The sequence below is a fragment of the Lepisosteus platostomus genome, chromosome 8 (assembly GCF_059453375.1).
Source record: "Lepisosteus platostomus isolate fLepPlt1 chromosome 8, fLepPlt1.hap1, whole genome shotgun sequence".
NCBI classification, from domain to species: domain Eukaryota; kingdom Metazoa; phylum Chordata; class Actinopteri; order Semionotiformes; family Lepisosteidae; genus Lepisosteus; species Lepisosteus platostomus.
Genome location: NC_142618.1, coordinates 25,755,333 through 25,773,572, shown reverse-complemented (window position 1 = coordinate 25,773,572; position 18,240 = coordinate 25,755,333). Strand labels below are relative to the sequence as shown.

Below are 18,240 nucleotides of genomic sequence, written 5' to 3'. Positions count from 1 at the left end.
GCTGAAACTGTAAGCCGATAGGAACAGCTTTTGTAATAAATTTATTCTAAAGCCAATGAATTGGCTTCATTACTCTGCTCTCCTCCCCACTGATAGCTGATGTGTGGTGAGCGTTCTGGCGCACTACGGCTGCCGTCGCATCATCCAGGTGGGGCTGCACATTGGTGGTGGTTGAGGGGAGTCCCCATTACCTGTAAAGCGCTTTGAGTGGAGTGTCCAGAAAAGTGCTGTATAAGTGTAAGCAATTATTATTATTATTATTATTATTATTATTATTATTATTATTATAATATTATTATTATTATTATTCCAAAGGATATTTTCAGATACTGTCTCGCAATTAACCAAAGCATAATGTATGTTTGTTTTCAGTCCATGTATTACAGTTATGTAACTTTGTTAAATGAAAATGTAATAGTCCACTATATATATACTGGTAAAAAAAACACCTAGGGAATTGACACATTCAGTATTTTCACTGATTAAATGTTTTGATGTTTCCCATGGTTTTGCATTCCTAAGGGATAAAAGGGATGAAAGCTCATAACTACAGTTTGACTCTTAACAATATATCACATGCAACGAGTTAATCAGAAAACACCTTTAGTCTCTTTTCTGTCGTGCAGGGGTATCAAGCTGTAAAGAATACCTTGAGAATTAAAAGAATGAGAGAGCATGTATAATAGTCTTTTTAGAAGGTCATTCAACCAAAATGCTCAAATGAAGAGTATTAAACATTATTGGGTGTGTTCCTGTTTTAATGCTTCTTACTCCTTTTTTCAATAGATCTCATTTTTCTGTTTTGCCACAACGGACATGCGAACAAAAGACTATCAAATTACACATCTGCAGCTGAAATCCTAACCACTGAATTATTATAAGGTATTAGTGAGAAAAGACAGAACATTTTATAATCTAGGGAACAGATAAATGCAATTTATTTTCAATTTGTGGTTAAGCAAGTTGCAATGACATAATCATAATTCATATTAGGACAAAACTCTGCTTGTGTTCTCTCTCATTAGAATGGAGATACCACACTGTTAATTTAATGCAGGTGAGCTCAATTTCCACATGCAATAGAAAAGGGATTTGCAATTCTGGTCAACAGAATTATCTGTCACGATCGTAATCCCTCCTCTTAAGGGCGCTCTGGCTCTTTCACATTTTGCTAATTACGTGCACCTGCCCCCAGTCCTGTCCCTACTTATTTAAGATTGGCACTCTCGCTACTCTGGGCTCTGCCCAGAGGCCTGCCTACCATCAAGTCGCCCTACGTCTGCGGCTTGAGGACATAGGGCTCCTATAGGTGTACTGACCCAGCTGAGTCTGGGGCTCGGAGCGCCTGGCCTCATCATACCATTTTTATTCCCTGTCCCTGTACCGGATGCCGTTCCAGTTTTTAACTCTGTCTTGCCCTGTCTCGGTTGGATCACCTGCTATTGGACTTTTGGCCCCGAATTTCCCCCCTGGACTCCTTGGACTTGTTCGCCTTGGCTATGCCCCCCAAGCACCAGATCACCGTCGTCACACCCCCCTGTCTGTCAACCTGCTCTGATCCTCATCGTCTCCTCCAGGTCGTCCTTTTCCACTTAGTTCCAAATTATACCGTCTGCATAGGATCCTGAACTACGCTTCATGGAAGCCTAGACTGGCTCCTGTTACATCATCTAGTATTAATACAAACTCAACTTAATTACTTAGGCTGAAACCTTCAATAGAACTATTTGGGATGAAATTAGAATTGTGTTAACCACAAATATAAATATTGAACTCTTCCCTTTTGGTACCATCTCTGTGATTAAGTGTTTGGAATTCTCAGCATTTTCTTCCCCCACAGAAACAGCTATCTACCCATTTTCAGTAACTACTTCATTCCCTCCACTATCTGTGCCACTAGGCACAGAGCACATGACTGGACAGCACCCTACAAAGGATACCAGCCAAGCACAAGACAGACATGCTTTCATTCACAGACACATATGAGAAACAAAAAAGAGATACCAACTAGCCAGGTCAAAATGAAAACAATAGCTTAAAAAGAAACATATCTAAAAGGTTCAGATTTAAGATTTATTAGTTTTTACCTACCATCTTCTTTGAGTGTAAGGGTGTTGCACAAACTAGTTTAAAATAGATATGTCAACATCCTAGTAAAGAGAAAATTATAGAAAATGTACAGTATACAAAGCATTAAATACTTAAGATGTTTCATGCAACCACAGCCTGAAACTGAGAAACACTGAATGTACAGTAAATATTTCCATCAGGCAGGAAGGCATCCTTTTAAACTCAGTGTGTCTGAATGGTCTATCTGTAATAGTATAGGTTTCTGTTACATTCCTGGAGGGAATGCTAGCTACTACCAGACTGGATTTATGGGCTGAAAGACCTCTTCTTGTTACCTTTCTTATGTTCTTACAGAGGTCCACACTGTGAGGCTGCAAAATGAGATTTGTACCACATTAGTTTTTCACAGGCATATGGTCTGCCATTGAAAGAATATGCTTGTGCTTTAATAAACATAAGACAAATAGCATATACTGTAGGTGCTAACATCATTTGGATATTAGTTATGTCGTGAGAGCATGCCAAGTTCAATACTTTCATAAAACCAGGCCTTGTAAAACCTTTCAAAGCCAGGACCTATATCACGCCCGCTAAACTTTCCATTAGTCACATACTCAGTCCTATACACAAACAGACTTCATTTTATTCTCGGATTGCAGTAATTGTGCCTCACCCTAGCTGAATAAAATATTAAGGCTTTATAGGTAAATCTTATTCTGAGAAGTTACTGAAAAAATTCTTATAGTATAACCATAAGAAATGGGCAAATGTTTTACATCTGACTCAGTGCAAGGATTCTGTTTAAGAAACTATTTTGGTCAAGCCATCTTAAATTTTGAGTTGTACTCAACAGGAATTTAGTCATGCTTTTTGATTGTCAATTTTAATTTTGTGGCAATCTTTCCAGCGTGTGTAGATCCACCGACCAAAATGGGAATTCTTTTTGTTCATCAATTTGACAGAAGACAACAAGAAAGCAATACAACACTGACTACACAAACTATTCACAACATGATAAGCTACTGTGGGTAGGAATGTCAAGAGAAACACAGCCTCCACCTGTCTTATATGTTCCATATAGATCCTTGCATTTGTATATAGATTCCAGATACATACTGTACAAGTATGTACAAGAAGTATGTTATAAAAACGATTTAAAACACAAAAGTTAAGCATTTAAGAGTAGTCCACTGTATTTTATGTAAAATGTAGTCTCAAAACACTGTACGAACATGGGTCAGATCAATCAAAACTTCCATCCTCTACTTACAAGGGACCTTGAATTTGAACTTTATTGGCATATGTAACTAGTACAATGGAATTCTTACTTACAGAAAGTCTCTCGAATGTTAAAAAAGAAAAAAGTGTAAAACAAGTGTAAAAAAACCAACAAAGTGCACACAAGAAAAAAAGTGTAAAACACAAAGTGGAGACAGCACTAGACACCTAGTTCAGTACTGCCAGCAGGTTTTTGGTCACATCTGTACAAAGGACATCTGCCATGAAGAAGTTTGTAATTTAAGACTATGAGAAGGATGGAGCGTTTTGATTGGTCTTGAGCTTCAGGGAAATGTCACTACCACAAACAAAAAGTAGAAGTTCAGGCCAGACCTGCTTAACATCTTTTGAAGAAACAGGATGCCTCACAGCAGTAAACATCAAAATAAATCAAACAGTGCTATCCCATTTTTTTCTGATACCACTAATGACGTATTGATGGAGACAAAGAATAGACACTACATTGAAGCCTTCTCCACGTCTCATCTTTCTGCCTTCATCTCAGGCTTCCTGAATGAAAGGCTCAGATTGCCTGTTCTTTTGTGATGCTTTATAAAGGAATCAAGGAAAACAACTTCGACTTCCTGACTTGCATTGGTTTGATTATGGGCCTCACCTAATACAGGACTTGTCTGGAGTAGAAGATCACTTCAAATATATAACAGAACAGTGAGCCATGTGCATCTGCTCTCCTTTCATTTTGTATTGTAAGGATTAAAATGTTTGGAATAGTTACCACTTTTATAGTTTAATCTATTTCTAGGATGTAACATGGTAATTACCTGAGCTAAAACCAGACAGAAGTCTGCTACAAAACGTCTTTTCATAAGCCTTCATGTCACCCAACCAGTTGACTAACTGCAACCCAAGATTATTAATCAGCCCAAATTAAGTCCTAGTGTAAAAGCTGAAGAAACGTAGTAGTATTTGATCTATTGGAAAGACAGCTAGCAAGACAGGACAGTTTAAATAACTGTATCATGTTTTGTGTGGAGTACACATTCTGAAAATTCTAACAATGAAGCTTGTTTTTGAAGTACACACTCTTGATAACTCAGGGGGCATTGAAAAAGTAGCTCTTTCAAGCACCGCTCTTTCAGATACACAATATTTCAGCATTGTTTTCCTCATTCAGAGGACGTGACTTTTCAAAGCTCCAAGTAAATTTTTCTCTTTTTGTCTCTCCCCATAAAAAACCAAAACAATTCATAACTGCATTTAAGGAAAATAAATTTCTTTTTTTCCGCATCTCTGTTCTGCTACAATGTCTGCTTTCAAAAAGGCAGAATCAATTTTTCTTTTTGTGTAAAACATTTGGAAAATCACAGTGTTAAATGAGGCCCCAAAAGTATCAGATCTATTGCATTGTTTCCAGCAGCTCTAAGTCAGGAAAAGACAACTCCAGTTCTAAAGAACTGGTGACTTCCCATCCAGACATCTTGTTTTACATTTTCCTTTACGCTTGGGATGGGAATGCTGGACTTGGGAGACTGGTGTGTCTGCAGGATTGCATCCTGACTCAGCTCTGAAAGATCTGCCTCAGCTTAACGGAATCATTGTAACAACTTCAACCAGTTCTGCAGGTGATGCTGCTTTTAAGAGACCTAAAATCTGCAGACACCCTGATCTTCCAGAAGTAGACCTGGCCATCTCTTCCAGGTATAAGGTAGTTTAGATGTCCATATATCCCAATTTAAGACTATGGACTATTAGACTTAATCCACTTCCATACTGGAAGCCTCTAAAACTGCTCTTTGAAAACTACTTGATGTCTATATCATTTAGGCAATAGATTAAACACTGGAGTCCCCAACTGCATTTCATTATTGTTACCTTTATTTTTTGTTTGATAGGTCCTGTTTGCATACTGGTAAAAACGAATTTATCAATATTTGAGTGGAAAAAACGCCTTTTATAATAATAATATTTATTGCTTTTACCTGTACTGTCCCACGATAAGATAGATAATATCTTTTTCAAACTGAACCTCCTAAGATCAAATACTGTGGGCACACGTCACTTCAATTTGCCCCAGAAAATAACTGTAAGAATCTGCAAAGTAAACTGAAACTATTTGCCTTCATATCTGAGGTTATCTTCAGTTGTATTATTAAATCTGTTCCGCCTGACATACTGTACACTTACTGCACATTACTCCTACGGTCTATCCTTTCATTTTCTGTTTTTTCTTTCTTTTAAAATTTGAAAAGGGTGATGATTATTATTGCTGCTGTCCAAACAAATTGCTATCCAAATAATTAAAGAGGAAAAATAAAAAATAGACGACCTTACTGTCCTCAGCTGGCTATAAGAGTTACAGAGACATATGGAAATGAGAAACGTGAGTTAGAGTTTAGAATTTCTACTGTTTCTTTAAAAATAAGATCAAATCACATTGAATCCAGTAACACCAAATTACCTCATACTCTACATGAATTTGACGCATGGACACTTATATGACTACTTGATCTATCCAAATAACTGAATCATGAAAACTGCACTTGTGGGTCAATGAAATTAAGAACACACGTACAATGGGACTGTGAAGAACAGTTTCCTATAGGCAACACCAGTACACACAATAGAGCACTAACCTCACCAGTATACTGTATGTTTTGCAGTTCTCAGATGATTGAGTTCACATTAACAACAGTTAAGTTTCTGTGATTATCTATATTATTACACTGGGGGACAGGAGAATATACAGTAGTCTACTCCGTGAGCTACTACTGTATGTCCTGTCATAGAAGCTGAAAACAATGCAAGTGCTGACACAATGCCTGAGGGACAGTGTAGTTCAGTCAAAAGGCTGATCTCACTTCTGAGTCAATGGTTTACCCTTGAAGTCAAACCTCGATCTGGCTTTATGTACTGTAAATGCACATATCGTTTTATTTTTAGTTCTGTTTAAACGGGAATAATAATAACAAACTTTTTTAAAAGCACCTTTCAAAACCCAGTGACGTTGCATCCAATGTCTTATTTTTGCGATTTGTGTTTACTGACCAGTCAGATTAGTCAGTTGGTCAGCCAAGATAACAGAACTGCAGTATTTGCAAACAGGATTTATAAAAAAAAATTCAGCTCTTGTGTAATGTTTTTTTCTAAAACAGTGAATCAAACTCTGGAAAGAGTAATAAAAGAGAAAAAAATGTTTCCCTTTTATTACAATTTGGGAACAAGAAGCCAAGTAATGTAACAGTAAAAATACAGATATTTTCATATTTGACAGCAATACATTTAATACTCATATCTAATATTACGTTTCCAAGATGTTTTACATATTGTATATGCTTAATATATATGTTTTACATATGCATAAATCAATGTCCAATGGCGTAAGAACACCTTCCCGTTCTTTTTAGGATAGCAGTATTACATCATGGTGTGATAACCAGAGTTTATATACATACATTTTCTGACTCTTCAAAGTTTCGAGATTTCACTTTTTTACATGTTTTTCTTTCCAGGTTGAGTAAGCATGCTGGCACTATAATATTTTACCTGTAAATTAAATTTACACTCAGCACTTTTTGCAGAATCAACGAATTCTAAGAATGATATGATTGAAGAGACAATCATAACCCACACTATTGTCTTTTACGTACATTTTTATCGTAATAGTGACCGTCTACGTTTAGATTGTTAGTTTCACACAGTTCTGATCCTTCTTACCAATCCTGACACTGTTTAACAGAGTACGCAACACAAACCTCTGACGTCTGATCAGAAAACACTTAAAACAAGAACGAAAATACAGTACCTAGTCTCTTCCCGTTCTCAAGAGCGGTCTTCTTGCTCTGCTGCTGGAAGATTATTTCTTCCGATTTTGTTCTTTTCGGTTGTCTTCGGACACATTGCATTGCAAAACCTCTTAAATACAAAAACCGTGCAAGTCGCAAACACTGCTTTTCTTCGAAAATGAAGGAAACTAGGCAGAATTTTCATGACGTGTTTTCAATTCCTTGTGGGGCGTGTGCTGCTGTAGTCCTCAGATTACACACTATTTACCCCTGCCTGTTACAGTGACTGGATCCAAACCAGTCCCTTCTACATGCTGAAATAGATGCGTAATCCCTACACTTTAATATTCATTACTGGTATTGTTTTGTAAGCGCCGTCATGATGAATTAGAAATGATATTACGCTATTTTGTTGCGTTTAAAAATGTTCTCTATTTCGTCAAAACTATACATCACAAATTAATTGAAATGTACAAAACAGTTTCTGATCTTGGTAAAGTATCCCAGCGACTAGACATTAGCAAACAGATGTTGTCCAAAATACGGTATGAACAAAATCAAGCAAACTGTAACATAGTGAAATTATTTTACAGCCGTCGATAATTGCAAACCGCAATATGTAGGCAAACAGCCTAGAGAGCAAGATTCTTTTTTGCTATAATGCCAGTGTCCGGAGAATTTACCCTTTTACAGTATGTGCATAATTTAACCATTACTTAAAAGTCTCGTCTGTATTTACTTTAGGCAGATAAGATACGACTCCAGTGTAGTGGGGGATGTAGCTGTGAACTTCCCAGAGGCGCTTCATGCCTGCCTCTGGCCCACATTCTGACGCACCAGAATGATGTCTCCTTGCTGTGACCCATCTTGGACCTATGATTTAGGAACCCGTCCACTTAAGTGACAAGTGTATATGAGATAACTTACCGCCTATTACCAACTGTAAGCACTGCACACCACAACTGGCTAGAAAAAATCCACAAAGATAACAAGCTACTTGACAAAGACCACAAACAGGCAAATTTCCACAGAAATGTAACATACTTTGTAAGGTATCCTCAACACCAAATATAAACGTTTACTTTATAAAAGGCAAGTGCAGTCCTCTAGAGGTGTTCCCCTTTTATAAGGGGAGCAACCCTAGAGAAGATGAGACTGTAATAAGTATGTTCATTGTAAGCAGAATTTACAATTCCTTTATTTTAGAAAGAATACAACCTTATGTTATGAAAACTTATAAATACCTCTTCTTGCGTTTTCCCCAATATTTCTGCAATGATTGCATTCTCCAAAGAGAATTACTTGCTGATAAACGATTCCCCATGTGTCTTTAAAATAATGAAAACGTTTTTTTTCAATCTAGGCCATGAAAAGATTTTGAAATATATAGAAATTAAAGGAATTTTGGTTTCAAACAAAACAGCTAAATTGCCAGTCTCGAGCGCCCCCTTGTGTTTGCAAGATGCTGTCTACTGGAATTCAAAAGCCTTGAAGATATTTATTACACTATGGTCTTAAACCTGTTTCATGTTAATTTGTGGTATTTTGATTAAAGATTTTCTCTATGCATATTCTTCGATCTGCTTGTCTAGAACTACAGTCATATTAGTGATGTTGGTGCATTTGTTTTTGCCCTGTAGGCAAATACCAGTTTTGCTTTGAGATACTTTCTTTACTTCTGTGTCGATCTTCTCTGACGTAAGAACTCAATGCTTGAGCTCCAGCTCTGCCGAACTGTTTTTTGTTTCCAAGTTCAATCTCATTTATTAAAAAAAAACGTTTCTTTCAGATTCATGAAGACTGAAGTGTTTTTCTTTTTTTTAAAGCACAAAACAATATTGACGCCATAACGCAGTAGCTCTGCAGTGCTGAGGTACTAAAAGGAGCTCTCTTATCTCGCACAGTTCAAGATAATTTTCAGCCTACCTTCTTCTGCCCTCTACAAATGCTCATTCTTACATCATAATAAATACAAACAAATTATATGGTCTTCGACCTGCTTAAGGAACTTCCAAAGCACTGTTTTGCTATATCAGCAATGGTAAATAGTGTAACTAAGGAGCATTTAAGTGTAAAGCTTTAAGTAATTTGAACTGTTCCATGATCAAAAAGGTAAGCCCTGTCAATGTGTTAAATAGCCTAGGCAGCAAGGCAGGAGAAACCTAGCAACTGACTGCTCTCTAGGACACAGTAGACTGGCCTACCGCTGTTTGCATTCTCTTGTGCAGAAGGCTGACTGCCTGCTTCTTCGGTTACAATTTCTGTACACTCTTAAATTAAGAAACCAGAACTGTACTATACATTATTTTCACTAAATCGTACACCATATTTTAGTATTAACTCTTGAATTGACTACTTTTAACCAGAAACCGACCTGTGGCATTCCATGTAACATTAACAAATCTTGAAATGCTTGATAAAAAGAGACTGGAATGCCGAAGATGAAGTGCCAAATGAAAGACGAAGCAGGTGGTATTAGGTAGGCTGACCCAATACCACCCAATTCTGCCAGAACCCTGCCAGATAGACATAATGGCAAAGAAACCATCGAAGGATAATGTTGCAGACTACATCCAACCCAATATTAGTGGTACCTGATTGATTCTGTGTCATCTCAGTCACATCTGAATTCAATTTAAATTAGCCAAGGTGTAACCTAGGGATCACCTGGAGAACAAGTGATGTCATCATTCATCCCAAGTTGAGGCTTTTTAGTGGAGGAATCCCTTGGAAGCAGTCTAATTTACCCATTGTTTACAAATATCCATCCATCCATTATCTAACCGATTCATCCATTTCAGGGTCACGGGAAAGCCGGAGCCTATCCCAGCAAGCAACAGGTACAAGGTAGGATATTCCCTGGACGGGACTCCAGTCCACCACAGGGCAGACATACCAACGCCAAGTTTCACCGGAAGCCAGTTAACCTACCTGTTTGTCTTTGTGCTGCGGGAGGAAATCAAAGCACCGGGCGAAAACCCATGAGAATACAGGGAGAACATACGAACTCCACGCAGATAGAACCCAGGTACAAGCAATTTTTTAAATTTAATTTACTTTCGGCAATATAAGCACTTATACAGTGATGCTAATGTGAATCCATTTAAGCATTAAGACAATCCTTCACTAACCATTTGTGCTATATTTTTACCACTCCTGGTAAGTGCTCTGTCCCACCACCACTCAATAATAACTAATTCTGACTCTACACTACTGCAGAACTGTCTGATTTTTTTAAACACACCCCGCATTATCCACCCAAGAGCCCACTATGCACACTTTATACTTATACTTATTTAACATGCTTCAGGTCACCCACTGACTTCTGTAATCACAACAGAAAATAAAAAAGACTAGTTTATATCCAGGCAAAATCAGCTCCTAATGATTTGCTAATTGTACAATTGTGCCTGTTTAATGTCTGCTATCCAGGCCTTTTTTTGTTTTTTCGTGTTTCTGAAGTTTAAATTCTGTATATTACTGTTGAAATAAATGTACAAATCTGTGGTCACAAAATTCTGCTGTCTGTAAAAGGAAATTCAACTGGACTTTTCATGATAGTTCTTTCATACAAAGTAACACAATTCTGAACTAATTAAATGAATCGGGCAGTGATTTTTACAGGACAAACTATTTAGGGAAACAGGTGGAAAGTATCACAAAAACTATAGTCTCTCACTCCAAAACTGGCATGACATGTTTTTTCTTAAAACACCATTCCAGTCCACCTACATTCCATTACCACTCTGCATGATCTCGTTCCTAAAAAAGCAATTTAATAAGTATGGCACAGTTAATATATTTCCCATGCTTACATTTTATCTTACAACATTCACCAACGAAATTCCTTTTTCATTGAAAAACAATGTATACTTTTGCAAAATAAAATATAAATGTAATGTGAATAAAAAGGGACACTAATTATTTACTTCATTTTTATGTGACATGAAATATCAATCGAAATTATTTCAGCATGAAATAAAGGTTACTTAATATATGTTCTTAAGCTGAAGAAAACCTGACTGGTGTGGCTAAAACTGTTTAGTTTCAGAGTTCTAAGCAATGTTCATTACAGTATCTACATTTCATAATTGAATTAAAAATCAACTTTGCAGTTGCATTGTTATGAATCCAGTGCATATGACAGATACTACATAAAATGCATTTCTTATGTCCTTTAAATTAAGGTCAGCAGCTATGCATTCACAGAATAAAAATATCTACAGTACTGTTTGGAGTGTGTTTTATTTTCCAGTAATCTGTCCTTGTCCATTTTGGCTCATGCTCTGAGGTCTTGGATCTACTAAATCTGGAAAGCAAAGATCATCTTGAGATCCTCACAGACGCCATGGAACACTCCCACTAAGACAAGGATAATGTTTGTAATAACCTTTAGTTAAGTTTAAATATGATCATTTGTTTTGCCAGAAAATAAGAGTTTTCTTGACAGCATGTTTCACAGCAATGTTGAAGTAATATTTTAATGATGCATTCTCGGTTGTTTTCAATAATACTGAAAACCAATTAATAATAATGGTAAATAAGGTAATAAAGGTAAATAACTATTCGTCTAAGCATATCTGTTTCAAAGCATAACAATAATCTTCATTATCGCTTAATGAATTTTATTCATTATCACCCACATTCGATTGCTGTTGATCATGACCTTTTAAGTCTATTCAGATTTTATTACAACAGCAATCTGTATGTGAAGGCATACACTTATTTGTAGCCCCTCCCAACAGCCTGTACCCTTTTCATTTAAGGGTGATGCAAATGGACATACCATAGGTATGCAGCTCTGCTTGTTTTGTGTGATGGCCAATGGGTGTGGCAAGAAAGTGTAAAAGTCTCTATGCATTTATTTGCAAATAGCATGGCACAAGGAAGAAATCTGCTGGTGTGTGTCAACTCTCCATTCATTAAGTGTTAATGAGCAGAAACCTACAAGATTTCACCAGTCCTATTGAGCTGCAGTGTTAGGGGTTAGAGTTGCACACAAAGCATTTCCAGAAGTATGAAAATGCAAGCAAAATAATTGAGCAGTTGTTTGACCAGTTCTGTTGCAATGGTGGTTAATGTTGCTATAGCTCTTGAGTACAGGGCCAGAGGCAGATTAGGGTAACTTTTGTGGGGACTTTGCATGTTCTCCCCACATCCACATGTTGTTTTTTTAATAGGGGCACCAGTTCCCTCCCTAGTTCCAGACATATGGTGGCTAAACTAATTGGTTTCTCTAAATCATCTGTATGTGTGCATGTCCTGCAATTAATTGAAATAATACTCAGAATGTGGTCCCTTTTGAGCTCTATTAGGATGGAATATGCTCGTGATTGCTGTGATCCCTACCAAGAAATAAATTTATAACCATATCATTGAAAGATGGATGCGTTTCTAACGACCTACACCTCTTGGCAGCCTCAATGATACAGGCCCATACAGTGGGTAAATATTGTAAAAAAACAAAACAAAAAACAAAACAAATTGAGGTCGCCTCATAATAAAATGATTACAATACGCAACGTTTAGGTTGCTAACCCTTCTTTGTCCTCTATGCTGACACACCTGAAGAAAGCAGAAACGTTGTGTTGTAATTTTGTTTGGCTTTCAAGCGTAATTTCTAGTTTCTTTGCAGCTCGTACGTAGCTTCCAGAGCTAACGTGATCGTAATACATTTATATTTGTCCTGGATACTCGATCGGACTCCAGATCTCCTGATTTGGGAGTATAACAATACATGTCGTTCATAAAAACATTTTTTTCAATTTAATTTCAAATATGGCAGGAAAATGACGTCTGGAAAGCTGCAATTTCGCTCACGGGATCAATAAAGTATCTTATCTATCCTGCACCGCTTTCTTTATTTTCTGTAACTTTCTATTCAGATTTCAAAAAGCAGTTACTTGCAAATTTATCAGAGTATGTTACATTTATCAATTTTATCCTAACAAATGTTTATTATTCAAAACTTATCCGATTCCAAGTGCAAAGGATTTTTTTCTATCTTTTGTTAATGATTACAAATTCAAAACACGGCCTTATGTGTTGCACATGCTTTTTTAGGTTTAAAGAAGGGTCTTTAACGCATAACAAAGGAGCTGTCCATGGTGTGTAAGTGTAAACAAGTTCTTTCAGCTTTTGGACTAAAAAAGACAAAAAGATTGATATCTATAGGCAGATGACCCCTTAAAAATGTAAAGAACCTTTTCTCTGATATTAATATTGAGGTATTTAATAAGTCACTTAAAATATAAAGCTACATAAAATCCTATCACTTCTATTTTTTATTTCTCATGCGACTTTCGGATTTCACAAATCACCATGCAAATATTCCTTATACATAACACATTTGATCATATTTGTAAGATTAAGTCTTAACATTAAAATGTACTGGGATAACTCTACGTTTTAGCAGAAAAAAAATAAAGTTCCAAAATAATGGAATCAAATTATTTTTCCTTTCTCTGAAGAAAATGTGCTTTTTCTGATGTTGCCTGTTTCGAAAGACAATTCAATGTAAGGCGATTTAAAAATCAAAAGCTATTTTCAGTTGTGCGGACTTTAAAAGAATTAACATTACAACAGACATCGTGACATCTTGTGTTGAAACTCGCACCGAAAACCGGTAAAACAAAGCCTTAATTTAGAGGCACCTCCCTGTCTTCTGGAAAAAGGGCAGCTTAGCAACAAGTTAGCTTCATTTAACGTATCATTACATCTCATAAAATTAAACAATTTCGCAATTCGCACTTAGATTTTTTTCCTGGTCTGAGCAACAGCTCATCGAACTGCGCGAAAATATTTCTTCAAGCTGAAACGCATTCTTTGCATTTTTGTTAACTCAAGCGGTACTCCGAAACCACATTAAAGTCTATTATCCCACACATACAGAATTCAAGGTTTTTCCAGCTAGATGACAAGTGCGTATGGTCATTAAAACATTTTTCGGGATGGAAATAACTTCCCCCTTTATAACAACTTCTACATAGAAGCATGGTGTCAGGTCTCAAGATTAAGACCTCTATAATCATTTTTTAAAGAAAAAAACGTGAGAGCTCTGACGAAATGATACCACTATTCAACTTAAGCTGAACATCTTAACGTCATGTGGTGTTTTCACTCCACATTAGTTGGGTTAGCTAACGTTTCGTGAATCACCCACATTATGTTACTAATATAAAAGATAGAATCACAGAAGAAATCTGTAAAAATAAACCACGTTGTTTTAAAAAAGAAAAGCAACGGTGCAAAGTGCTATCGGGTCATCTTTAATTTAAAAATCACGAAAGAAAGCGAATGCGACAACTTACCGATTTTGTTTGGTATACCGTTTGTTTCCATTATTAATGGTTTAAAGTTCTGAAAACTATAAGCTCAGTCTGAGATCCCCAGGAAAACAAACGATTCAAAGATCCTTTTTCATAGAAAATATCCAGTCCTCGGCGTAGAGCCACGTCTTGGTCAATAAATTACTTCAAGGTTATTTCATGGGCAAAACAAAAAAAAAGAGCAATAAACTCGCCAGGACCTTGTCTCAGAAGATTCTCTGGCTCGTCTTAAGCGCAGGAACAGAGGTGCCTTGGTAAAAACCCTTCACACCCACCAGCACGACTGACATCCATCTCCTTATTGGCTACGCATTGATGTGACACGCACCTCATGGATTTAGTGGACATGGAGGAAATATTCAACAAGTATAGCTTATAAATCAACTTTATAACGAGGAGCCCAAGCGATCTCTTACCATTACCAGTGAATTTGTGAATTATTAGTACTTGCAATACAACTAATGCAGAAAAGGTGGACATTAATAGTGCATTAAAGTACACGCACAAACGTCAGCGTTATACAGTATCCAGGTTAAATCATATCAGCCCACCCTTCTTAAAACGTATGACTATAGTATTAAGACAGAAACGACCTTTTAAAGGGGAGATCCTGTGGAATGTGGTCGATACTGAAACGGCACGTTAAGCTTTAATGTAATACATTATAAATGCTAAAGTATAAAAGTGTAAAACGGAGGTCCACATTAGACTTATACTTTCTGTCCAAAGAGATGCAAAGCAAGCATCGAGTTATCACAACCAATGATAAGGCATAGTAAAAATCTGATGAAAAAATATGCTTCTTCCTATTTTTTACCTCATAAAACAAGCATTATTACTTTCTTACAGTAACTTTAGCACACTTGCACTTTTCTGAGATATTTTCTGGGAGTGTCACGAACATCTTTATTAAGACCCTATCAGTGAGACAAAAATGTAAAATGGAATGAAGTCAAATGACAATTGTGGCCATTAAAGAAATATAATCTGTTCTATATTTATTTTGCAGATTAGAAATGGAGAGAAACATTTGCAGATCTGAAGTGTCTGAAGGGGGAAATGCTGTCATGCCAACACAGACAATAAGGTTCCAATCCCCTCAGTCCATGCTTTCTTATTTTTTTTATTTTCTGGGTGAGGCTGAGGGGTTCATCCTTGGAATGATTTGAACACGTTTGGTCATGGAAAATTGCCTCTCAAATTTCCAGTAATGCCACAAATATTGTGCTGGATATTCCAGTCCGTGCTGCAATGTGTGTAAGAGGTTCTGTTTGACATCAAACAGTTTTTGTAAATTAAGTGACAGGAAAAGGTGTTTTGTAAATGGATGTATTCCCAACAAGTTTTCAGGCCAACATATTCCTGTTTCAGGCGCATCCATTCCTATTCCCTATTTCCTACAGCCATTGTTATATTTGTTCTTGATCTCATTTTTTTTCAAATAAGTCATAATCTTCAACAAGTCATACTTTTGACTGTAGTATAAGCAATATGAGCTTGCTTATGAATATTCAGATTATTTTACAGTAGTGTATATACAGTACACCCTAAAAAATGTAAATTTAACTACCTATGTTGTGTTCATTCTTTCCATCCTTTTAAAACTCAACTGTACCTTCATCATTAATATTCTTACCTAATGAAGTTGTAGAAACAGCAATAAAATGCAAGGAATATACAGTATATAGTGATAGGGTTATAGTATATAATGTACAATGATAACAATCCTTTCACACTAAATATCAGGAAGTTGCTTTCCATAAAAAAAACCTAGGAGCTCATTTCCATTTTATCATTATATTCTAAATATCAGCCACTTTAATGATTTCAGTTCTTCAATGACTCCTGGCAATATGTTTTTATCCATGCAAAACAAGTACCCCAGTTATCATTTTTAGTCAAACTGTTCTTCAAAAGTATTTTGTGTTAGCAGATCAAAATAGTTCAGAATTTCATTTATTCATTTATTCAGACCTTTCAATGGTCTCAATAACAGACTCAAAGCTACAGCTGTTGCACGGCTATTCAAAAGATTATCTATCTGAACAGTGATATCATTTGTAATTGTACAAATTGGGATGCCTGTGTTTAACAAACGCTCACTCTGCAAGTAATGTACCTACTGTATCTCCGTTCACTCCCGTCACTATTTCTGTTCCCCTCTTTCCTCACTTCCCCACTCCCTATTGCGAATTCTCCTCGAGCTCCGAAGTGCGCTTTTCACTCTTGCTTTCTAATCGGTATCAGACTTTCTTGCCTGCTTCCTCGTTTTCGATTTAAGTCTTGTGATTCGGATTGTTGCTCTCCTACTGTCTCAATCGTTATCAGACCTTCTTGCTTATTTCCTAGAATACGTTTTTGCCTTGTGATTTAGATTAGAATGAGTCCTGCACAGGATCTCTATTCCCTTTCCTGTCCCCTGTTACAAGTAATAGGTTTATTCCATGCTGAAAAGAGAAGAAAGAAAACAACGTTTTGGTCGTGGCATCTTCTTTACTGTAGGTGTGAGAGTTCTGTGATTGTAGTACTGTGCAGGCTTGCCAGAATAGCTTGTTATAAACTGCATATGAAGGCTGAAATTATTCAGAACAGTGCTATTCAGAAAAAAATCTCTGCTTCTCTTCATATTTATGTATAAAACATGAAGCAGGATGAAACCGAGAGGGAAGTTTATATTCCTAGATTTTAATCTTCTTCATCCTAACGTTAATCCCGCATTGGCAGGGTCCACTTGTCGGCATCCCTGTCTCCATTTGGCGCGGTCATAGGTGTCCTCTGGGGCGACGTTCACTTTCCATATGTCTTCAGTGATCCCATCCGTCCACCACTTCTTGGGCTGCCCTCACGGCCGTCGACCCTGCAGGCTCAGTTGCATCGCTGTCCGTGCCACCGTGTGCTCGCCACTTCTCATCACGTCCATACTATCGCAGTCTCCCTTCTCGCATCTTCTCCGTTATTGGTGCCACTCCCATGCGTTGATGGACATTGTCATTGAGGACGTAGTCAAATCTTGTTAGGCCGAGACGCCACCGGATCATCCTCGTTTCCATGACAGGCCTGCTCGTGCCTGGAAGTTGCTGGCCAGCATTCCAATCCATACAGGTTGACAGGGTGGACAACAGTCTTCTAAACTTTGGCCTTGAGTTGGATTGGCATCCGGTAATCGCAGAGAACGATATTCCTAGATTTTAGTGTGTTAAACTAAAAGCTTGAATTTTGATCTGATGAAGCAAGTTTACAATTAGTAACCACCTACTTCTCTAGTGATTGGAATGACATTTTTGAGTCTTGGGAAGTATTCCTATTTTTTCCTATTATTTTATCTTGAAAGGGGGCAAGCAGATACTGTAATTCCTCCCACATGCTCATCAAATCTATCCCAAATTTAAATAAACATTTAAACAATCTGTCTTCATGTGTGTATGTTTTGTGGGCTTTTGACCATGCTGGTGGGTTTAAAATATTAAACATATGCATTTGCAATTGCAAGAACGGCAGCAGTGAAAAAGAGAAAAATGAGAGGTGTCTTTTATGTTTTTGTTTGTAGGTGCATCACATATCACAGTAAGTGTAAATTAAAATGACATTGAAAAACATGCTCAACTGGTAAGACTTGTTTGGAGCTGAAAAGACTCCAGGTGAAACTCATGAGCCCTTCCTAAGAGATCTTTATTCAGATTTACGTTTCACTCTTTTACTGATGACTAGTAGATCAGCTTTTATAATGTTTCTGTGAACATCATTTATAATAAGGTGGCTTGAAAAAAATAATCACGATAATGTGAAACAAATCAATTTAAACTCCATCTGGCCCAATAGCA

At 36.9% G+C, this 18,240-nt stretch overlaps 1 protein-coding gene across 2 annotated transcripts in view; it reads right to left on the bottom strand.

Annotated features, from left to right (window-relative positions):
- The window catches only part of plcd1a (phospholipase C, delta 1a), a 47,319-nt gene extending 32,654 nt beyond the window's left edge, over window positions 1–14,665 (bottom strand). Inside the window, exon 1 of one of the 2 annotated variants that reach the window (XM_088642988.1) lies at window positions 14,402–14,665. In XM_088642988.1, the coding sequence (XP_088499114.1) occupies window positions 14,402–14,432 (31 nt within the window). In that variant the 5' untranslated portion in view covers window positions 14,433–14,665. Of the gene's footprint in view, window positions 1–7,111; window positions 7,348–14,401 lie in introns of those variants that run through there. The other variant, XM_088642987.1, reaches the window with a different exon arrangement.
- Window positions 14,666–18,240: the final 3,575 nt, after the last annotated feature.